This window comes from Gossypium raimondii, chromosome 2 (assembly GCF_025698545.1).
Source record: "Gossypium raimondii isolate GPD5lz chromosome 2, ASM2569854v1, whole genome shotgun sequence".
NCBI lineage: Eukaryota > Viridiplantae > Streptophyta > Magnoliopsida > Malvales > Malvaceae > Gossypium > Gossypium raimondii.
This window is the reverse complement of record NC_068566.1, coordinates 3,813,679-3,837,809: the sequence shown is the minus strand read 5'-3', so window position 1 is coordinate 3,837,809 and position 24,131 is coordinate 3,813,679. Positions and strand designations below refer to the sequence as shown.

At 34.0% G+C, this 24,131-nt stretch overlaps 5 protein-coding genes across 6 annotated transcripts; 2 read left to right on the top strand and 3 right to left on the bottom strand.

Moving 5' to 3' along the window:
- Positions 1-1,951: 1,951 nt before the first annotated feature.
- On the top strand, positions 1,952-4,967 carry LOC105787755 (protein NETWORKED 2D). Its single transcript, XM_012614314.2, has 2 exons — positions 1,952-2,045; positions 2,199-4,967. The coding sequence occupies exons 1-2, from the start codon at positions 1,952-1,954 to the stop codon at positions 4,871-4,873; spliced, it is 2,769 nt and encodes a 922-aa protein (XP_012469768.1). The 3' UTR covers positions 4,874-4,967.
- Positions 4,968-5,248: 281 nt separating this feature from the next.
- Positions 5,249-6,732, bottom strand: LOC105789461 (nicotinamidase 1-like). Its single transcript, XM_052627768.1, has 5 exons — positions 6,616-6,732; positions 6,324-6,507; positions 6,098-6,231; positions 5,787-5,948; positions 5,249-5,332 (listed from the first exon to the last, which is right to left on the bottom strand). The coding sequence occupies exons 1-5, from the start codon at positions 6,730-6,732 to the stop codon at positions 5,249-5,251; spliced, it is 681 nt and encodes a 226-aa protein (XP_052483728.1).
- Positions 6,733-7,517: 785 nt separating this feature from the next.
- On the bottom strand, positions 7,518-10,734 carry LOC105787751 (protein ecdysoneless homolog). 2 transcript variants are annotated; one of them, XM_012614302.2, is made up of 5 exons: positions 9,548-10,734; positions 9,124-9,459; positions 8,864-8,994; positions 8,105-8,265; positions 7,518-7,837 (listed from the first exon to the last, which is right to left on the bottom strand). In XM_012614302.2, exons 1-5 carry the CDS (start codon positions 10,651-10,653, stop codon positions 7,658-7,660), a joined length of 1,914 nt encoding a protein of 637 aa, XP_012469756.1. In that variant the 5' UTR covers positions 10,654-10,734; the 3' UTR covers positions 7,518-7,657. The 2 variants fall into 2 exon arrangements, with proteins under 2 accessions (XP_012469756.1, XP_012469757.1); XM_012614303.2 differs by having other exon boundaries at positions 8,105-8,259.
- Positions 10,735-17,989: 7,255 nt separating this feature from the next.
- LOC105787749 (protein SKIP34) lies at positions 17,990-18,717 on the top strand. The gene has a single exon (XM_012614299.2). The coding sequence runs from the start codon at positions 18,101-18,103 to the stop codon at positions 18,377-18,379; it is 279 nt and encodes a 92-aa protein (XP_012469753.1). The 5' UTR covers positions 17,990-18,100; the 3' UTR covers positions 18,380-18,717.
- A 954-nt stretch (positions 18,718-19,671) lies between these two features.
- On the bottom strand, positions 19,672-23,973 carry LOC105787748 (putative U-box domain-containing protein 50). The gene is made up of 8 exons (XM_012614298.2): positions 23,560-23,973; positions 23,254-23,366; positions 23,026-23,153; positions 22,509-22,905; positions 21,990-22,130; positions 21,379-21,918; positions 20,560-21,276; positions 19,672-20,100 (listed from the first exon to the last, which is right to left on the bottom strand). Exons 1-8 carry the CDS (start codon positions 23,720-23,722, stop codon positions 19,903-19,905), a joined length of 2,397 nt encoding a protein of 798 aa, XP_012469752.1. The 5' UTR covers positions 23,723-23,973; the 3' UTR covers positions 19,672-19,902.
- Positions 23,974-24,131: the final 158 nt, after the last annotated feature.

Sequence of the window (24,131 nt, the reverse complement as noted above, 5' to 3'; positions counted from 1 at the left end):
ATCAATAAGTAAAAGAACATACCTCAGATTCAAGTCAATTTGATGGTTAGTATCGAATATTAAATGAGAAAATTATTTGTATTTTGGTTCGTGGATTCATGATATGCAAAGTTGTTTCATTAAAAAGACAGATCTGTAAAAGACAAAAGAAAAGAAAATTTAATAGTTCAACGACTTGAATGAAAATTTTAAATAATTTAATGATTATTTTGCAATTTTTAAAATTAAGTGACCAAAGCGTAAACTTACTAATAATTTAATGAAATTCAGTGTAATTTATTCTAATAGTTAAATAAAAAATTCAAAAATTGTAATAATGTTAAAAATTATAAACTAAATCATCATATTAAACTACTAATTTTTATCTTGATTTTATGCCACACGAATAGAATCACTCCCAGTTTAAAATAAAAACAATTTGATAGATTTTTCTCTAAAAAGTGTGAAAAATAATATGTAGATAAGAATTATTTATTATTTAATTATATTTTATTTATTTCAATATTATATTATCCTATAAAAATTTTATATTTAAAAGTTGATTTTATTTATAATAAGATGAAATCATTAAAATTTAAAGATAAAATAAAAATTTTTATATTTCAAAATTTATATTTATCAAATAATTTAATTATATTCCTTAATTAATTTTAAATAATATATCAAATAATTTTATAATTTAAATTCATTTCTCAACACTTATTTTTTATCACTTAATTTTTTTAGTGTATCATTAAAATTTCAAAGCAAATACAATTTCAACATGTTTTACATAAAAAACAATCAGATAAAACATAAATTTTTTTTTGATAAATTAGGCTAATTATAAAGAGCCAAATCTAGTAAACAATGGGGTGAGTAAAATTCAATTCGATTCGAAAAAATTGAAAAAAAAATTGAATTTCGAGTTAATCGAATTGAGTTACTCAAGTTCGAATCGAGTTGAATTTTACAATTCGAATGACATATTTATATAAATATTTTTTGATCTCTGTCAGTTTTGAAAATGAGCAAATTGATCTCTCTCAACAAAAAATTTAAAATAAATTTAAAATTTTAAAATATTTATAAAAATTTCAAAATTTATATATTTTTAAAAATTATAATAACTTTAAGAAAGTTCTAAAGAATATATAAAGAAAGTTAAAAGTTTAAAAGTTTTCTATTCTTCTTTTTTCTTTATCTATGATTTCAAATTTATATGCTCTAACATAAAATTAGTTATCTTTGTAACAAGATTTTAATTCGATCTATTTAATTCTTTAATTTAACTTAAATGATTTCACTTGATTCGATTCGAATTTAATTTCATTCGGCACAATTCAAAAAAAAATTCAAATCGAATTAGGATGATAAAATAAGACTCATCAACTCAATTAACTCAAAATTTTTTCAACTCGATTTGATCCAACGCTTACCCTATCAACTGAACTTTTCCATAGATGCAATGAACCGAATGTTGAATATAATCCTAAAATATCTTCATATTGTTTTTTATTTGAAGTGGTTAATCTAACTTAAATATTTGGTTAAAATCCAACCATCCCAGTTAACTACAAATGCTGAATTTTTTTCTAAATATAACATTCAAATAGCTGACTTTGCTTCATAACTTGAGATTTCTTTCTTAGCTTTATATGCAAGTATCTGGTGGGCCTGAAATTGATTTTTTTTTAAAAAAACTAAATCCGTTTAAATTATTATTTTAATAAACAAAAATATGAAAATACTGATAAACAATTAATCAAATTGAATTAGTTCGAGTTTTAAGTAAAACAAATTTTTTATAACTAGACCCGTAATTAGGTCTAGTTAGCTTAAACAACTTATGTTTGTAATAAAATTTATTGTTTTTTCACACTTTTTGAGAAGTATATATTAAAAATCAAATAATTCAATGCAAAATAGAAATAAAATAAAATAAAAAGCAAGTGTTTTTTATGTTACAAAGATGTTGCAGAGAGCTGCTAGCAATGCATATTCATGGTGGTGGGCTAGCCATATCAGAACAAAGCAGTCAAAATGGTTGGAACATAATCTTGAAGGTATTTTATATGTTTTTATATTCTATTTCATGCTTAATGCATAATAATTTCTGGGGGTTTAAAAAAAATGAAATTTGGGGATGAACATATGTGTGTGTACTGTGTATGTATGTATGCTGTAAAAACTGTAAGAAAATACAATGAAATTTGCAGATATGGAGGAGAAGGTGACATCAGTGCTTAAACTCATTGAAGAAGATGGAGATTCATTTGCTAAAAGAGCTGAAATGTACTACAAAAAGAGGCCAGAATTGATTCATTTTGTCGAAGAATCGTACAGGGCTTACCGTGCCTTAGCTGAACGATACGATCACATATCGACTGAGCTGCAAAATGCCAACAACACCATCGCTTCCGTTTTTCCGGATCAAGTCCAGTTTGCTGTGGACGATGAAGACGAATATGAGTCCCTGAGTTTCTTGAACAAGGCTACGGAGAACTCGAAAGGCAGTATCCCCATGGTTCCGAAGCTACCTGTTAAAGATTTGAAGAGCTTAACAACATCAGCTACTAAGGATATGCAGCGTAAGAAATCAATGAAGGCTATTACCAATGCAGTTGCTAAATCTGGGTTGACGAAGACCGAGGGGATCGAAGAGATCGATAGGCTCTGTAAACGAATCCTGGCAATGCAAACCGAAAAAGAGTTTGCAAAGAGTAGTTACGAAAGTGGATTGGCCAAGTACTGGGAAATAGATAATGAGATCAAACAAATGCAAGAAAAAATATGTAGCTTGGAAGACGAATTCGGTGTAGGTAGGGTCATCGAAGACGATGAGGCTCGAAATGTGATGGCTGCAACGGCTTTAAAATCGTGCGAAGAAACGTTGGTTCAACTGCAGGAGAAACAAGAGAGATCAGTCGTGGAAGCCGGAGTGGAGCAGAAAAGGATCAAGGATGCCAGGGAGAAGTTGGTCGCTTTAAATAACGAGTTCGGCTCGGAAAAGCCATCGGCCAGGGAAGATAAAGCGTGTGACAGTACCAAAAAGAGAGAGGACATGGAGTCCTTACTGGAGAAGCTGAAGGAGAAGTTTGAAGTTGGCATCGGTGATTCATTGAGTGTACCAGACATGGAGGCCAAGATTGATGAACTTGTGAACAAGGTGATGAACTTAGAAACGGCAGTCTCCTCGCAATCGGCTCTTATCCAGAGACTTAGTGCAGAGACCGATGAGCTTCAAGCCCAGATTCGAGCTTTGGAAGTTGATAAATGGACATTAATTGATGGAAGAAATCATTTGATGAACAAGTTAAAGGAAATGGAGGAGAAGTTGCATCGGATTCAGGACTTGAACTGGACTGTTGAAGATCGAAACAATGATCTCCGAACTCATTTTATCGAAGCACATTGTAATATCAATCACCTTTCAGGGAGACTGTGTAACGTGAAGCCAGATGAGATCGAATCGTCAAAAGTGAATGCAGGCAAGGAGATTGAGGTTGCCGATGCATCAGCCGACGTGAAATCCGAATTAGGGTCTGAAGAAAAGGAGAGTCGGAATCTGTATGCAAGTGATGGCTGCGGAATTCGGAGTGCGAAAACAGAGATGGTTGCTGTTGGTTCAGTACAAAAAGAAGACTCCCTTGCTTTTACAAATGAAGGTGGTGTTAGCCGTGGAATAACAGAGAACAAAGTTGATTCGAAGAAATCCGAAGACCGAATAACAGAGAACAAAGTTGATTCGCGAGCTTCTTCGATGTTAGTAGACACTCATTCCATAGCTGAATCGGAAGGACACAAAAGAGAACCCGAAGGCGAACCGGATTGGAAGCAGTTGTTCATGAAAGGTATGGAAAACAGTACAATGCTTAGGAACCACAAGGATACCAAGCAGCAGCTCGTGGAAGTAGAGACGAATAACCAGAATAGCCTGCTCGAGATAACGTTGCAGCTAAAGGAGCTGAAAAGCAGCAATGCCACAAAAGATGAAGAGATCCAATCCTTACGTCAGGAACTAAGCCTTTGTCGAACAGGTCCCAACGACAACAACAATACCGATCAATATGCGGAACCTAGACCAAGTTCTGACATGCCGATAGTGACTGAAACCTCATTGAACTCGCCATCCAGAAAGGAACAAAATGAAGACATTGGGGTGATGCTGAGCGATCAGCCTCAACCTATTTCAGAAATCGAAGAAAATTTCCGAATAAACATCGATGAACTGCTGAATGAGAACTTGGAGTTCTGGTACAGATTCAGCACTGTATTCCAAGAGTTACCTAAGTTCAATACCGGAGTGAAAGATTTACAGGCTGAGATATCGAAACTCGATGAACGACAAAAGCAGGATGGAAATAGCACCAGGAATTCTCTGCTAATATCAGATGTGCGACCATTGTACAAACACCTAGGAGAAGTTCAGACAGAACTGAACAGTTGGGTCGAGAGAAGCTTATTACTGAAAGATGAACTGAAGAGCCGGTTTTCGTCTTTGTGTGACATTGAAGAAGAGATAACACAGGCATTAAAAGCAAGTGCAGCAGACGATGAGATCAGGTTCACGAGTTACCAAGCAGCAAAGTTCCAGGGCGAGATTTTGAACATGAAACAAGAGAATAACAAAGTTGGTAAGGAACTGGAAGCCGGTTTAGATAATGCAAGAACCCTGCAGCTCGAAATCGAGAGGACCCTGGAAATTTTGATAGATGACTGGGAACTTTCAAGATCCAAGGCCAATCGAAGCGGCCAACTACCCCACTCAGAGAGTCGGAGTAGAATTCCTTTGAGATCATTTATCTTCGGTGTCAAACCGAAGAAGCAAAAGACATCCATATTTTCTTGTGTACACCCTGCAATGTATTGGAAGTATAAATTCGGGATGTAGTAGCAGTAGGTAAAACATTTCGTTGTGTGTGTTACCTTCAAAGTTGCTCTTCTTTGCTTCCATTGACACTCTCACAGAGGTCAACACTTTTTCCTTTTTCTCGTTTTCATTAGGAACTGGAAGAGGCATGTTTTCTGTTGGCTTATAACCTGTAATTATAATCACAATGAATGGGATAGTTGTTTCTTTCTATTCTTATTTTTTGCTGCATTTCTCCCTTATCATAAGGACCTATCAAGTACAAAACAGCTCGTGCTTGTTTTTTGCAGTGCATAATGGCCTACGTGACGAGCCGTAAAACAGCTCGTATACGAGTTTAAATTCACATATAATACACAATTCTGGCAATCTTACATGCCATATAAACATAGGGTCTTATAAAGCAGCTACTGAGACCTCAGATACAATCCTTGCTCCCCTACCTTTGGCCATGTATAAACCTATGTGATGCATCAGATCCTGCCAAAGAACTAAAATACTCGGAGAGTTTCTATCGATAAACAAACAAGCAGACAGTTTTCTTTTACGTTTCATTCAGATATTTAAATAAGAAAAATCATTGTGGTTGATGAAAGACCTCAGAGCAAATCATTTTAATTCATCTTAGACTAGGAACTTTAAAACATCTTCATAGTAATACGACGTCACGATTATCGTGTCTCCATCTAGGCATTGCCACTGCATTTTTAAGGTTCTTACGGAACTCTATCTGTTTGCGTTACATTATAATTCTCTAACTTACTCTACGTGAAGATGCTGAAGGTGACAGTTTACGACTACGAGGCATATCTATGTATATGTATGTGAATCTGCAATGCATGTAAGCTTTAACTATTCCCCCACTATATGTTTTCTTCAATATCAGGTTTTCATGCTTCTTTGCATATGTGTGTGCATCGATGGTTTGAAGTACCTGGGGATGAACCAAAGCACCACTGATATTTCTGGCCACATGAACCGGAAGATCGAAAGTTGCAAAAGCACTAGAGTACGCAATAACATCCTCAAGTGGGGTCAGAATCCTACGATTCAAAGCAGAAGATACGAAATCCAGTACACATATCTGTGTATATACCTACAATCAGTATCTTCAAGGTCCAGAAAAGGTAAGCAAGACTGAACTGAAAATCCAATCAAGAATTATGTGTAGTCTTTCCATATAAAACAATACAAAGAACAATCGGAAACTGAACTCTGTTTCTGATCATTGGAAAAAATATTTACAGTTTTGATCTGATTATTCTTAACCCAATCTACAAACAAATTGGAATCATCTTCCTGAATTGAACCAATGAAACCAACAATGCAATTTTTGCATCTAAGTGTAGCATTAGGCTCATTTTCCAGCCACTGGAGAGCTAGAATACAGAAACATACATGTCATTGACTTCATATAATGGAAAGGAACAAATGAATAAATAAGAATCATAAGTATAGTCATATCAAGTACCAGGAACCAATCTGGTTTCATCAGTTCCAGCAATGCAATGAGGAGGAAACGAAGGCTCAGGAATATCGGGAAGATGGGAATCAAGGAAAGCAAAAACAGGCCATTTTCTCTCACATAATAGCCTGGCTAGCCTTGCAGATTCTTCAACCATATCAGATATCTGTTTATCAGGTTTCATTGGAGCCTGCATAAGCAAGAAAAAATGAACAGAATAACCCAGATTGCCGTTTGTCCAAAATAATTAATACAGTTGCTTAAAAAAACATGCAATATCTAAAAATTTTAGTTTTACCAGATTTCCAGCTCCAACAGTGCAGAAGCCATTAACAACAACAACAAGAATAAGACCAGTCTTAACATCTTGAGAAAGAACCAAAGAGTCTTCTTCCAAAGGAAGCTCTCTCTTCATGAGATCAATGGCTGTTGACACCACTTCTTCTGTATTGTTCTTTGCTTAACGAACCCAAAAGAGAGAGAATTGGAACAGAGAAGAGACAATGTAAAAGTCAATAAGGATTGTTGGTAAAATGAACGTGTTCACCACTGATTCGATGAGTGCCATTCGGTCAGACATGAACCTCTTTCTAGATTTTTTATTATACAAGTACCCTTACAATAAAATTTGGATTCCTTGGAGTTGGAGTTACCAGTGGTGGTTGGTGATTACAGAATCTCTAATGCTGGGTGCGGGTCCATGTTTTGAAAGAAGAAAACATAGAGATGAGCTCAAAATATTATTAATCATGCAAATGAAAAGACTCCCAGGTCTCCTTATAATCCTCAGTTCAGAAAGCAGTAACACAAAATCCCAGATTCAAGTAATATGCAGAGCATTGGAACTTTTGTCAAATTATAAGACAAGATATGAAGACAGTAATTGTAAGACCTGAAATCATGGTACTCGGTGTCATTCCTGTATTCCGTTGAATACTGGTCGTACCAGTTGAATTCCGATCGATACTAATCATACTATTGGCATAAGTAATTTTTTGTATTTTAAAATTTACATATGACAAAATTTGAATCCATGTCACCATCATTTTTAAAAAAAAATTTTATCAAAATTTTATTTTTTATGACACTTATATTTGAGATTTATTTAATTTTAGTATTTGATATTTGTAAATACTTTTTATATACATATCTCACATGTATAACGATACCGTCCACGGTACAGTTATGACCACTTTGACGGAAATACAACTTGTAGTTTTCTATTGATTCTAGATGGTATTAGATTGATTCTCAAAGCAATTTGCTACCTTAAGTTACAAGAAGAATGCAGCAGCTACACGTAAATTACAGTGAATTCCTATTATTTCCCTGGTACAAACTCATTTGCCCTTATTGTCATCCTTAGGAAGATTAACACCCATCAGCCCAAGCAAATTGGAAGTTGGACCAGGAAGTCCTTGTTGACAAGAAAAGGAGTCAAGAAGGTTTTTAACAAGGTTGACATCCACATCCACTGGACTAAACTCTTCATCCATATCTTCTGTTGCATTCGATGTTCCCTGCAAAGTTATCTTCACGCATTAACGACCATTGGTAAAATCACATAAACAAAGGCCGAAATACATTGGTGGCTAACTTGGGACATGAGCTAGTCTAGATTTACAATGTTCTACATGTTTCATGCCCCATCTAAAGCAAGGCACGATAGCAAATGCCTGAAATTCAATTAGATTCTCGACCAGCAGAATGCACGACAGGGATTATAAAATATTGGCATATCACGTTAAGTCCACTAGAGTATCCCTATGCAAAACACAAAAACATACCTCGTTTTTAACGGAGGTCTGCTCGTTTGCATTAACGAAGCTCTTCTTGAGGGTAGTACTCTTCAGTTCATTGTTCATAACATCGGAATAAGAATGCATGAACGAATCCTCTCCATCCTCATGATCGGACATGTCACTTCCATCCTCAGACTCATCTGCAGCTTTCATTAATAAATTTGAATCAGCCCCTACATTAATTAGATAGGGACATTTCATTCCCTGATCATATGCTAATGCACCTGCTTAGTATTGTAACATATATGCAATAGGGAAAGGGGCAGTTTTGTTGCGCTACCGACAAATAAAAGAGGCATTAAATTTGCAGAAAAAATGCCTTAATCTATGAACTACAAAAGATAAACCGTCAGCAAAATTTCACTCATTCCCAAAAATAATATCCTAGAACACGTAGAGAAATATGTCTCTCAGGTATTAAATCATATAGATTTAGACATATATTGAGATATTAAGGTGTTTTGGTAGACATGAAATTTACCATATCTGAATTACAAATAATCCATGAAGTTTCAGGCCAAAAAAGGAAGTCTACCATACATATATGTTCCACAAAGATCACGAAGAAAGCAATCATGTATGTATCCTGTTTGCACTAGAGATATAATAGTTTTTCTGTGTGAGATATCTAGTTAGCTCGTATACGTTTCTATGACTAGCTAACATTGTCTGCTCAAAAAATTGCAATTAGGCAAATCCTATAAAAATATGAACTGTCACTTGTCAGTGATAAAGGGTTCATACCAAAATCCATGTCCGAAGAACCTCCGTCATCATCCATATCACGAGTCACATTTTCATCACCTTGGTATTTCATCACCGACTCCACATCCTTCATAAAGCGCTCCACATCAAGTTCCACCTCTTTAGGATCCCTGCATAAAGAGGTAAAATGTTATTTTAACTTGACAGAATTAGCAGTGGATCATAACATATCCCTACATTAAAAATCAAATTAGGAACATATCATAGCAGAATTAGCTTTAATTAAAAGCTCCACCAACCTGTCATTAGGAACCTCAGCTCCCTCATAGCTTGACATCTTATGGATAAAGCCTTGCATGGTTTTCACAAGCTCACTAAGATCAAAATCTTCGCCTTTCAAGCTGGATGACGCACCAGTATCCTTTTGCTCTTTCGACTTCTTCTTTTTACGTTTAAGCTCGTAAAGTTCCATCTCCTTTTGTCTATCCTGTAGAGCAGAGTTCAACTCATCTTCTCCACTGTAAAGCCAAGAATCGTCATCTGAAGGTGGAGCATCCTCGTTCTTAAATTCATCAGCTGAATATGGTAATGAAAGAATCTCATCTATTTGTCTCACAGGAGCATTCAACATTTCACTGCAACAATAACCACAAGCTCAGGCTCAGTCAAAGAACTAATAAACATAAATTCAATTCGATTAAGGTAAGAAACTAAATGACATACCGGGTCTTGGAAAACAAAGAACTGTTCTTGTAATACTCTTCAGCATTCTCCATTAACCTTTTATACTCATTAGACCCAGGAATCAAGCCCTTGAAATACCCGCTCTTCTCCAAACTCTCTTTGTACTTTTTCCAGCCACTCCCTTTCCCTTCTTCCCCTTCTTTCTTCTTTTCTTGATACATCATCTCAAACCCACAAGCTATCTTCATCCCCAGCTCCGCCTCCAAGTCACCCTTCTTCGGCGGCATAGGATAACACTTCGGCGCCTGAAACCTCTGCTGCATCAGCTGCGCGTACATTGCCCTCGACATCTTAACTGCCACTGTAACCATCTCCTCTTCTCCTCCTTTCCCTCCCTTCAAAAACCGTTCCATCTTCGCCGCGTGTTTCATCGAATCCATGTCCCGGTCGTAGAACCCTTCCACCGCTAACGAAATCAAAGACGGAGCGTGTTTAAACACTCGTGCTACCGAAACCGGGACCCGAACTCTCACGGAATGGGTATTCAGTTTCGCCTTCTCCGGATAACCAGCGATTCTATTCTGGATGACGGATTGCATGGAATCCGGCGCCACCGCTGCTTGTTCATTTTCTATTAAGAAATTTAGGGATTCGGTTAGAGTCGGGTTAGGAAGGGCGCTTTGGGGGATGATATGGAGCTTCCCGCGTCGGATAAACGAGCGATTTTGAGAGTTCTCGGGGTTTAGCCAACGAGGGAGATGGTAAGCCGCTTCAATCAAAAGAAAATCGCCATCAGAATCGTGAACTTGGATGGAAACAGAGGGGAAAGCGACGGAGATTCGAAAGAGGAGGAAAACAGTGAACCATTCGTCGTTTAAATTGTCACCGAAACGGAGGTGACCTTTGAGGTGAGGGAAAGGGTGGAAGGCAATGGAGAGGGTGAAAGGCTCGTGCTGCCAAATGTAAGAGGTAGTGAAAGGGGAAACGGCGTTGAGGATTTGGAGGTGGAGCGATTGAAGGGAGTCTTGGGAAAGGGGATTGTCTGGGTATATGGAGTAGATCACAGTGTCCTCCGGGAGGCGAGAGGAGCCTTGAGTTAAGGGATTGAGGTTGTTTGAGTTCATGAATGGTGGCGGAGTCGCCATGGACGGCGGTGTATGCGGTGGTTGAAACGGCTGAGTTGTTTTGGTTATTACACTTCGAGAACCCGCTGAATGTTCTTGAAGTGTGCTTGTGAAGTAGAGAGTTCGAGTTACCAATATATTTATACTACGCGGGCTAAAGCCCATTTTTCAGGTTTTCTGAATAAAAATAGGCTAAACTATAAAGATAGTCATTTTTGTTTGCTTCAAATTATATTTTAGTCACTTATGTTGAAATGTTACGTTAATTTCTATTACCTCCAATGACGGTCCTACGTGGCAGTCTAAATTGGTTTTAAATGCCAACTTGGATGTCCTATATGGTAGTCCAAATTAAATTTATTTAATTAAAAACCTATTTTCATCCCAGCAACTGAACATCCAAGTAGGCATTTAAAATCCATTTGGATTGCCACGTAGGACTGCCATTAGGGAGATACTAGATTTTAAAGGTAGAGTGACCACTTCGTAACAGAACGATAACGTAAGTGACTAAAACGTAACATTTCAAACATAAGTGACTAAAATGTAATTTAAGACAAACAAAAATGACTATTTTTATAATTTACCCATAAAAATATTATTAAATAATTAAAAAATGATTTTTTACCTAAATAATAAAAAATTAATTATGAAAATAGGATATATTATAAATTATTTATAAAATGATATATTTTTAAGATAAAATTAAATGTGTCAAGCAGTGAAGAACCATCCCATTATTATCAAATAATTTAGTAATAAAAATTTTGGAAATAATCATCATAATATTAATATATAGTTACATAGAAGGTGTAATACGTTAAATTACAAATACATTAAGCATTTCTCATAGCGAAATACGTATAATAGTAAGTGTAGATTTAGATGTGTATAAATAAAAATAGAAATATTATTTTATTTGTTCAAAGATATTAATATTAAAATAAATAAAAACACTTCATATATAATAAACAGAAATAGATAATTGGTAAATAATAAAGACATTAATTGCTTTAAAAATAACATAAAAATTTTATAAAAAAAAAAACAAATCTATTCTATTTAATAGAAAGAAATTACAAATACTTAAAATGTATTAAGTAAACTCCTTAAAGCTAACTTGATTGTATTGTTCTCCATGGCTTGCTCTTTCCATCTGCTTGTTGCTTTTATGCATTTATGTATGCATTACACTTGATTATGGTACAAATCCTTAATTAAAGGAAAATTAGTACATCACATCTTTATTCCTTTCATGACAACATTACATGGTATCTCATATTTTACGTATTTAATTTTATATATTAGTTTTCAAATAATCACTTGAATGGATTTGATAAGCGTTTATATCATCATTATTCGAAAGTCATGAGTGAGGGAGCATTTTAGGAAAATATATTTTGATCACAATATTTCTATAAAAATACATATGGGTATTTTGGATCATTTTATAATCTTCCTTCAACAAATATTCACTAAGTCGAATTTAACACATATGTTCAAATCATTTCAATTAGTATAAATATTTACATAAACATATACTTCTAGCATTCTAAATCCTTCAAGGATTTTAATATAAGCTTTACTATATAGTGATCCATATAAAACCGTAACAATAATCATTAGACACATATCAAATTTTCATAATTTGTCAAAACTAATAAGATATTTAAATATTATTGCATTCACGACAAATGAATATATTTTCATAAGCAATACTAGGACTTAGTAAAAAGCTTCATATTTCTTATTATGTTTTTGCAAATATTCTCATTTGTACCTTTAGATGTTTGGACTACTGGTCTAAAAACTTTACAAATTTAATTTTACTTGAATTGTGCCTTTCCATTTGGCCAATTTATTCTATCTCTATATTTCTCAACATATTTATTCAAGACCCTCATTTTCTCTCATTATTTCATCACTGCAAAATCATTGTCAACAACTTTTTATTTCCACGGTTTCATATTTTCTCGTACTGACATAACTTATCAAGATCTCTTTATTTTTATCATTTACATATTGAGGTACCTGAATCTCTTTTGAAGTTTTAATAATTAGTTATGTCTTGGGTATCTTCAAGAGTACCTGCCTCCACTATATGATCATCTTAATTTATCTTTTACAATAATTTTCACCAGTTGGAACCAATCAAATTACCATGCTTTAGGCATGCATTACTTTCATTTATTTAAACAGGTTGTCCTATTGGGACTTTAAAACATTAGCTACTACGTAATACTTGGTTATTCTTATCAGGTCAATGAATGCGTTTGGCAATTAATTTGTAATAAAGTGAATCATCTTTTGAACTTCTAGTTCAAATTGCTTTCTAAGATGATCCAAATAATGATAATTCATTCTAAGTAATTATTTCATCCACCTGGTATTATTTCTCCCCCGATGTTAGGAAAACTTGTCAAATCAAAATAGTAATAAATTCATGTCATAATTGAACTTTAATTTGTTTAAAACATCCAATAATACAAGGAAATTCATAATTAATATACATTCTCAATTTCCTTTAAATACCCATTTTGTGCGTTGTGGTGAAGTGACTTAAACATATACTGCACATTCACAAAATTCTAAAATGGATTGTATTTGGCTATTGACCAAATCCAATTGTAATGGAGAGTATTTGTCATAACTCATTAACATGATGTGTGCAAGTGTATATTCATATAAAATATCATATCCTTATACAAAAAGATTTGTTCTCAAAAGTGATGCTTTAGCTATTAACTGGAGGCATTGAATCATTAATTTTGCTAAACCATTTTACATACATAAGCATCAAGCTTTACGATATTTACTCGCGTTGACAATCTAACATACAATGATCATTGAAAACTTGAGAAATAAATTCACCAACATTAGTAATAATTAGACATCCATGGTATGGCGGACTGAAACCCGACGGCCCTTAGAAATATGGGAGGGTTCGGGTAAAAATATAGGCCCGAAATATGGGCTTGGGCTAAAAAACGGGTCGGGCCTCGGGCACCACTTTTTTGGCCCGGGCCCGGCCCGAATATAATAAATATATAATTTTTATTTTAATTTTTTAATTTTAAAATACTTTTAAAATATTTTTATTTTTATTTTTATTATTTTTAAAATAATTTTTTAATGTTTATTAAAAATGGGCGGTAGACTCGGGCTTATGATATTTTTCGGGCGGGCTGGGCAAAATTCGAGCCTATATTTGGGCCGGCCAGGCCGGGTCTAGGAGGCGGGCCGAAAATTTTTTCTGGGCCCGGCCCATGAACAGGTCTAGTAATAATTGTCTCGATTGCATAATCTAAAGTTTTGTTCTTAAACAAATTATTAAACAAGTAATCTCACAAACTACAGGTTGTGATTTGATAACTCACATGTGATTATCTTATAGATGCATCTACTAAAATCATATCAAAATATTCACTTGTTGGATAAATAAGCTCATATTTCTTTCAAAAATGCAAGAGATTCAATCTCAACTTTGCTAGTAAGGTTTAATAAATCTTCACTGAGAATAAGCAACACTTGATAAATGAAGAATCTTTATGTTCTTTAATAAATATACATACAAATTTTTATCTTGTCGCATCATATTGATCGGGATGGTTAACCGATCATGCCAACTAATTTGTATATTTGGACTAGTAAACTTCTTGTTTACTATGCATGTTATTCAACAATACTAATGTAAACTTTTAGTTTACAATCTTGTGTGATTTAACCATGCTAATATATACATAGTACAAACTAGAGCAAATCGATAATTTCCAATACAAAATTCTTACCCAATGAATAAATTTAATGTATGAAAATTAATCACCTCCTCATCCATAGTCTCAATATTGTATCTGTTACAACGTATGCCCTTTTAAAAGATAATAATTTCTTTGAGATCGACTAAGACATTATACATTAATTATCCTTTTGTTTCTTGAGATAATAATGTATTAGCTCTTCGGAGCCTTAAATTAATTTTGTTCCATGAAATATTAACATGTTTTATTACCACATTGAACATAAGTTAATAATATATTAGCTCTTTTGGAGCCTTAAATTAATGTATCACCAAAGGTTGGTTTGTTTCATTACCAAACAAGAAAAATGTCTTTTATCCTTAATGATAGTATGCATTGTTGTATTATCTATTGGATACAATTATGCGATACGATAGGTACATATCCAACAACTTTTCATAAGTTGTCTCTCTTCTTTGAAAGGTTATATTGAGAATTTTTGTTGTTATCTTTATATTCTCACTTCTTGTGGTAAGAAGAGTTATTACTAATAAAATATCCAAGAACCAAACAATAAGTTCTACAATTCATAAAAAGGATGCAACTCACACTTTTAGAAATTTTGTTTTAACAAAAAACATACAATCCTAAGAAATATGGCAGTAAGATTTTATATAAATATTAAAATAAAATAATATACTTAAGCTAATAATGAATAGAGAATAGATTACAACAACAAGTTCCTCGATATAGATTATAGAAATCTTAAAAACTGACAAGCTAACATCTAAAATGATCCCCATCATAGAGACACTGCCAATATCCCTTTATTATTTAATTTCATCACGATCATCAATCTAGCATGTCAAATTTGATTTAACATCATTTTTATTATTCGTTTCTGCATTGTCTCCCTTCCATTTGATGGAATCTTGATAGAGTTTAACTAAATGTTTAGGCATACAACAGGTACGTGACCAATGACCTTCGATAATATAAGTTATCTCCACTCCTTGAAGGGTTCTCTCGGGAATTCTTATTCATCTTTTCCTTATTTTTATTTTTCCACTTTTGGTGGTGAAAAGAATTACATTTTTTGGATTTATCATGTATTGTTGCATTCACTTCAAGGAATGGAACAAATTTAACAGGAAGGGCTTCATGATTTTCATTAATAGCTTGTTATTTTATTCAAGCATAGGTAAGCATTCAGGATATATCTTAATTCACGATATTGCTACTGTAGGAGCATATTTGAAACATGAAAAGCTAAAACAAATTCTATAACTAATTCTCATTAGTAATATTCTTTCCACATTAATTTAATTGAGAACCTATCTTAATTATTGCAGAATTATACTCACTTACAATTTTAAAATCTTACAACTTCAGGTGCATTTGATCACAATGAGTTTTAGATAGGTGATATTGCAACTTCAGGTGCATAAAATTATCATATTCTAATGGTCATATCTTTCAGAGTTAAACATTTGCATGAATAAAGCTCACATCTAAAATATAAAAATCTAACATAATTCTTTTTCATAGCCACCATCGTAAACATGAATGAATTTCAATTCAAAATCTATCCGTTCATGTTATTGCCATGGTTAGTCTCCAATTACAATACATACGCTACAATAAAAAAAATCATAGTAAAATATACATGAAAACTATTAACATCATGGTCATCATCCTGGTTATTATCACGAAAGCGGTATTACAAGTACTAAAACAATTTTGTTTTCTAGCGTTTATAAATTAATAGTAAAAACTATTTATAAAACAATCATTTTTTCGTACAATGCTTGAAAGTTATCCGATATACATTGTACCAAATTCCAATACCCAATATATGTTATGGATTATTATGACAATAAATTATTTAAAATTTGTAATTCAATTTAAAACGTTTAATCCAAGCGTTCAACAATAATAAATTAATAAAACTCGATAATCAGCAACAATAAATTAGTAACACATTCTATCACTATTTTAATCAAATTTCAAACATATTCAATAACAATAATCTTTAATCATTTAAATATCATCCATAAAAACCCCATTTCAAAAGAAAACTTAGAATAATAAATAATAATTTTACTTCCATAAAGAAACATAAAGAATGGAGGGAGAAACATACACTACGGATGTTTATTTGTGTGGGGATGTTGGTTGAAGCCCAAAGTTAATTGCACTATAGGTCCCCCAAACTACAACCTCATTCTAAATTGGTCCATAAATTTGAAAACATTCTATCTACATCATAAACTATCGAGATTATATTAATTACGTCATTTTGTTATTAAAACCATTAATTTAATTATTAAGTAACATGACAGATCTTATATGACATAATTTTAAATGATTTTCTTAAAAAATAAAATATTTAAATAAAAAGATAAATGAATGATTAAAAGAAAACTAAAACATTCTAGCATAACTTTTACCCTTCTTTTCAATTTCATTTTAAAATTTCCATCTTTTCCATTTGGTGTTTTCTTTAAATTTTATAAAATTTATTGTTTCATTTAATGGTTAAATTAATGATTTTAATAACGAAAAGACATTATTAATATAATCTCAATAATACGTTTTAAAGTCTCGAGACTAGTTTAAAATGGAAATATTAATTTAGACACATGTATCATAATTAACTCATATTGTGTATATTTATCAAAACGTTTTGATATATTTATTTGTACTTAGTGCATTTTTTTGTATATTTTAGTGCATTTTTGTATATTTCTTATATTGTGTTCTTGGAATGGATCAATTCATTTAATATTTAATATTTAGCATAATTTATGTACATACAAATTTAAATTTTCAATTTATTAAAAAACATAGTTTTCTAATTCTCATCTTATTTATTTTTTTATTTATTTTTATTTTGGCCACTTAATTTAAAAAAGTTACAATTTAGTTACTAATTTATTTGAAAGTTTTCATTTAAGTTATTGTACTATTCAAAAAATTGTATCCAAGTCACTAGACTGTTAAGTTTTTTTTAATTAAAAAGTTCCGCTAGTGAACTCAAAGTGACAATTTGGTGATCGATATAATAGATCAGTACCCATCGACAAGTAAAAAAACATACCTTAAATCTAAATCAATTTGATGGTCAGTGTCATAGATCGGAGAAAAAAACTGTTTGAATTTTGGTTCACAAATTTATGACGTCTAAAGTTGTTTCATGAAAAATAATTGGACTGTACAAAAGAAAGGAAAATATAACTTTTGATTGGTGCTGATAGTGCAGATAGAGGAAGTCATATAGCATCGATTTTAACAACCCAATGACTTAAATGAAAACTTTTAAATAGTTCAGTAACCAAATTGTAACTCTTTTTAGTTAAATGACCGAAACAAAAACTTATCACATAGATTAGTCTAATGGTGTAGTTTACCCTTTTAAAAAAACATTTACGATTATTCTAAGATTTGATCTGCCCACCACGTATGCTTTCTTCAAGCCGTTCGATTCAATCAATCCAACATTGGACCGGTCAACCCGACCCATCAAAAGACGATACCAAATCCAGGAATCTCAGCCAACGGTCCAGATCAAACGATGAGCACATCCATCATTGATCCCAAACGTGCTGTAACCAAACCTTTTTCGCTCGCAATAACTCTGCAACCAAAACTTTCTTTTCCTTCATTCTTCCATCCTTCGAAACGACAAACGTTTCGATCTCCACAGACAAAAAAAATTCTCTGAAGAGAAAATGTGTTACGGTCATCACCGACGATCTCTCTCACCGGACCGTCCGCCGCGGAACAACAACAACAACGCATTGGTGGTGAATACGCTCCGAGTCCGGTTAGCCGAGACGGAGGCTCGACTCGAACGAGCCAGGGCTCGAGAAGCCGAACTCACTCGCCGACTCGAGGAAATGAAGCGTTTCGTTTCCGTCATGGAGATCCTCGAATCTTACCTCAAACAACGGTTCCGCGAGCAGCAAGAATACGTGGCGCGCTTCTTCTCTTCGCTTCCTGCTAAATGAAAAACAAAAGAAACAGCTTTTCCTTCGGCGATTTTAACAAAAATACCTTTTTGTTAATATTTCCTTTTAGAATATTTTGTTGTTGGTGGTGATGGTGTTGTTTTGTGAGTGTTGATCATGTTTGATAGATAGAAGGAATTACATTTTAACTGATTTGAAATTGTAAAAGGTTTCTGTTTCTTGCTCTTAGGGTTTGGGGAGCTCAAAAATTTGTTGGTATTTTACGGAAAATAGTTATTTTGCTCCTTTTTTGTGTTAAATTGTTTAAGTAGATGTTAATTATGTTTGTTTGTGGTTAAATTGAAGGCTTAAAATTAAACTCTCTTTGGAGCTGCTTAGTTGATTGAGTTTTACTAATTGCTCTTTTTTCATTGTGATTAATCCTTTTTAATCTCAATTAATTTCTTAATTGATATTGATTTGAGAATCCTCATATTAAGTGGAAGTTTCTGGCATTAGAGGGCTAAATTATGTTTTTCTGATTATGTGTTTAAGTTGTGCAAATTTAGGCATTAGCTAAGTGAGAAGAAAAGAGAGAAAGGGAAAGTGGATAGCGCGGCAAGGTGTTTGTTGCATTTCAGTTTCAGGTTGTATCAAGTTGAACGGAGTCGTTGAAGGCTTAAGAGGCAGAGATCTAAGTATAATACTCTTTGGAGTTGCTTAGTTGAATGAGTTCTAGAAATTGGTGTTTTGTCTTTGTGATTAATCCTTTTTAATCTCATTTATATTGATTTGAGAAGCCTCATATCAAGTGGAAGTTTTCTGTCATTAGAGGGCTATATCATATTCTTTGATTACTACTTAATTTGTGATCATTTAGGCCTTTTAGCAGAGCTAGAAGGGAAAAAGAGCAAGCGTGGCAATATGTTTTCTGCATTCTAGTTTTCAGGTTCTATTGAGTTGAATGAGGCCATTGAAGGCATAAGAGTTGCATGCTCAAAGATCCCAGTATAATTGCAGTATTTGTTGTGTTCTAGTTTCAGGTTGTATTGAGTTGAATGGAATTGTAGAAGGCATCATAGTTACATGGCAAAGATATCCAAATAATTGCAAGAAGTTACCCAGGTGTTCTCTAAGAGGTAATGGTCGTATTTTCATGAGCAAATATGGTCAAATTATTCGTTTTCCTTTGCTGTCTTGTGCTGAAACTTCGAATAATTACTTCCTATATTATGTACTGATTGGGATGAACATGATTGGACTGTATGCTAGCAAAATGGTAAAAATGAAAAGCATGCGTATTTTTTATAACAATAGCAATGACTGATCCAAAGAGCTGCACAAGAGAAACATATCAAACAGCTTGAACTCTATATCTATATTTGATATTGTTTACATTGATTTATTATACAAAGGAGTTCGCCGCTCGGGATTGCGAGATTCAAATATCAAACTTATTGGATAACGAGGCTAGGCTATGTGATGATAGCACTGTTACTTGGGTCATAGGCAAAAGCAATAAATAACCTATGAAGAAACTCAAACGCCAAATCCTTAAATCTTCTCAAGGAAATATCTTTAATTCAACAAGGCAAATTTGCTCCTTTGTTCTGCCATTCATGGATGAGGGAACGAAGGGTGTGATTTGGGGTCAGGAATGTGTGCTTAAGACACAAATTTGTCATGGGAGAAGTATCATGCCCCATCTTCAGCCATTCTTCTATGGCTTCCAATTCATATGAAAACCCATCAGCTGCCACATGTGGATTTTTCATCACTTCCTGCACCCACAAATGCCATTCAAACATATCAAAACCATAACCAAAATCTCATTGTAATTGGACTTGTCAATTGGATGTGGGTTGGGTGAATCTAGGTTGAGTCAATTTGTGTTTTAAAATTTCCATTCCATTTTGGTTGGTGAATTTCAGGTTTGTATCATTTTGGGTTTGGTCAATTTCGAGTTCAGGTCATTTGGTTGCGAAGTTTGGTTTTTTCTTAATTTGGGTTATTGTGGGATGGATCATTTGGGTTTTGGTTATTTTAGGTATGCATCATTTCAAATTACTTTCAAATTGTTTTTGGGTTTGAATTGGTTTTAAGTTCAAGTCAACTCGGGTATGGGTTGAATGAACTCGGGTTTGCTTTTCTATGGTCAAATTGTGTTGGGTAGGATTGAAATGTCTAATTGCAATGAATAGAGTTTTTTTTTTCTTAGGGATTTGCCATTAAAGTCAAACCTGGATTATGGGGCAGAGGAAAACACTTGGTGCCTCATTTGAGTCTTCACTGTTTACGTTCTCATTGCTTACCACTTCAAATCCCCCTCTAGCCCTCAGTTCATCAGCTTTCTTTTTCAGCTCATGTAGTTCTTCCATTACTGTTGCAATCTGCAAATCTGGGTTCGCCCCTCGGCACACCGACATGCATTTCATAGATATTTTTGCAAGTTCTACTGCCAAGTCCGAAGGCCATTTCCCTGCTTTCTCATCCAAGACCTTAATGAGTGCTGCCTGGTCCTCCACTGTCGCATCTTCGATCAGGCCCGCCCAATTCCTCCCAGTTAACATATGCATCAATAAAACCCCAAAAGCTCGAATATCCAATCTTATATCATAGTGATCATGGTGCTGTCTCAAGCCAAAGCCGCTAATCTTTGCAACTAGGTCGCGGTCTAGGAGGATGTTGGATGTGGTTAGATGACCGTGAACTATGGGCCTTGGCTTTGCCGAGTGCAAGTAGCCCAAGCCCGAGCAAACCTCGGAAGCTATTCGGATCCGTCCATACCAACAAAGGACTCGGTTTCTGTTTATTTTCCTACAGCTCCTTTGGGGGGTAAATAAAATGTCTCTCAAGCTACCATTGTGCATGTATTCATAGATTATGCATGTCAGCTCCGAGCAGAATCCCGTTAGAGCAACCAAATGTGGATGTCTTAAGTCATTAAGAAGCCTCACCTACAAATATTCACGTTGGACATTTATTCAGATATATGTGACTATCTGTCTGATTAGATACAACTACTTTAACTAAAACAAGTAGTCATTCCTCATTCATACCTTAGCTTGAAAGTCTTCTTGGGACATTCCATTAACAGAATTGAGCATCTTGATCGCAACCGTTGAATGATTGATTCGTCCTCGATAAACATTCGACCAATCTCCACTCACTTTTAATCGCAAACGCTCCGAAAAATCATCAGTTGCCAATCTAATATCCTCGGCCATATACTCTCTGTAACCACATCTTAACTCGTTTGATCGTGCAACCATTCTGAGTGCATCTTTCTCTCTACAAAACTCAATCCTACGTTGAAAAACATCCCTTTGTCGCCTCAATTCCTCGATTTCCATCACCATCTTAGCTCTTGTAACTGCAGCCATTTCTAACTGAGCCACAGCATTTGCTCTTGCTTGACTTGATTTCTGAAGTTTATTTGATAGTTCAACTTGAAGTTCCTTAAGTGAATTAAGCCTATTTTTGCTCTCTTCAACTTCTCTTTTAACTTCAAAGAGTTTCTCTTTTTCAATGTCCAATACGTTCTTAATCTCTAACCGGTGGGTGACCTCTTCTTTTATCTGAGTTTCGAGTTCCTCAGCCTAAAAGAAAATAAATGAATTTAAGGCTCCAAACACACACGAAACAAAATCAAAAGAGCTTGAAAAAATACCTTGGCATTGCATAAATCTATAGCCGATTTAGCTTTTGCATGTCTTTCAACATCAGCCTTAGCTTCTTTCTTCTTCAAAAGAATAGCCTCATGTGCTTCATCTATCTTACATTGCACAGCTTCCATTTTTTCTTCATCATTCTGTCAATAAGACAATGCTTTTGTCCAATTACTCATCAACATAATTGTCAGAAAATCACTGTCTTAAATGCGTGTTTAGTTCAGTTGATTCATGTAGACATTTAGCAGCTTTGGGGTTGGAATTCTACCACATGCAACCATTTTCCTTATGGCATGGAAATGGAATGATGGATGCTCAATAATTATAGAATTAGGTAAATGACAAGACATTCAAATCTAGACAAGGGACCAAACATAATTAAACATCCTGTCCCTGTCATATGCCTCTAGAGTCAAGAAATGAACATAGATAATTGTTGGCAAAACAGGATTTAGTTAGTCATAAACAACAAAAAATTTCTACCTGCTGCAAACATTTTAAAATGGTTCTTATCTCACCATGTTGGAATTAGTGCTTTCTGGTGTATCTGACTCCATTGGATTAGCTTGTAACATATCACTCTCTTCATCCAAATTCAAAGACAACAATTGCTGGAAATAGCTTTCAAGCTCTTCCACATTATTGTCCCACCGATCCTTCACCGAATCTTGGTTTGTTGACGGAAGGGACGAACATTTTCGGCGTTCGCAGAAAATTCTTCCTAACAAGCTTTTAATGCTTGGTTTTTCTTTTATTTTTGCGACCATGAACCCTCCTCCATCATCTTCCATCAACCCTTCATTGATGTTCCCATTGAGGACCACTAGTTTTCCCCCACATATAATGTATAGCTCACTAAAATCAGGTTTATATTGATGAACATAGAATGCTCCACTTATTGCACTCTTTGATCTCCTATGAAAGGAATAAATTAATTCTGATGTTGAAAGGAATAAGTTAATTCGAAACATCAGAATTCTTAAATTTAATAGTAGAAAGATTCAACTTGAATATAAGATCTATATAATCGCATACCATGATGAGGATTTCATGAATGTGATTCCCATTACAAGTTTGCCAATTTCAAGACCTGACATCAAATCTACTATGAGCTTGTGGATAGGTTGATCATATTTCTCAACTTTTAATATCTCAGCTTTTACCTATGAAAAAAAAACTATTATAATCAGATCAATGGCAACAAAGTAAAAAAAACTAATCTCATCAACCACCAAAGCCATTTAAAAAAAAAAAAGAAAGAACCTTTCCACAAAAAGCTATGTACTTGGACATTAACTTTTCAGTCTTTTCTTGCTCATATTTCTTCAATATTTCCAGCTTCTCTTCACTCACTGCACTTGCTGGAAGTTTTCCAACTATATAGAAGGTGAAAAAAAAATGTTAGGGTCGAGTCAGACCATGAACAAACTCTTCGGTTTATCATGGTTCTGCAAGTTCAAGCACTCCGAGATGCGTTCATGATGTGAATCAGTTAAAGTTCTCGGTAGAGTAGAGAGATAAAACCGAAAATATATACATGAACCCTAAGTGTTTGATGATTGAACTTACATGGGGTATAAACAAAATCAGTGGAAATGTTGTAAGTAACATGAAGGAGGACTATGGTGAATGGTTGAAAACTCCATCTTCTTAGCGTCCAAGCCAACGTTTTATATCCATCTCTTACATCGTTCCCAACTGCAACATAGACCTTCTCCACTTGTGTTTCCATTGGTGATCTTAGCTTTCAAACAGTAGGGTTTTTTTTTTTTTTTCAAGACTCAGTGAACATCCATGGAAATATAAAGCAATAAAGGGTTGTCAAAGGATTAATTTGAAAAAAAAAATGATTGGAAATGGAATTGAAGGAAATTGGATTAAGTTGAATTTTGTGAAAAACACTGAAAGGGGTTGTTGTCAAGTTATAGATGTTTTCAAAGAAGAACAGAAAATTAGGAGCGTTGAATGAGAAGGTAGGACGGCTAGTTTGGAGCTTGTTGTATGGATTTAATGAAAATTTTAATTGCTGTCTAATTAAGCACCAATTGTAAGCAAACAATGTATAAAATATATATTTTTAAATAAAATTGTAATTATCTATATAATAATCAAAGATTTATTCATCAATTTAAAAGAACACG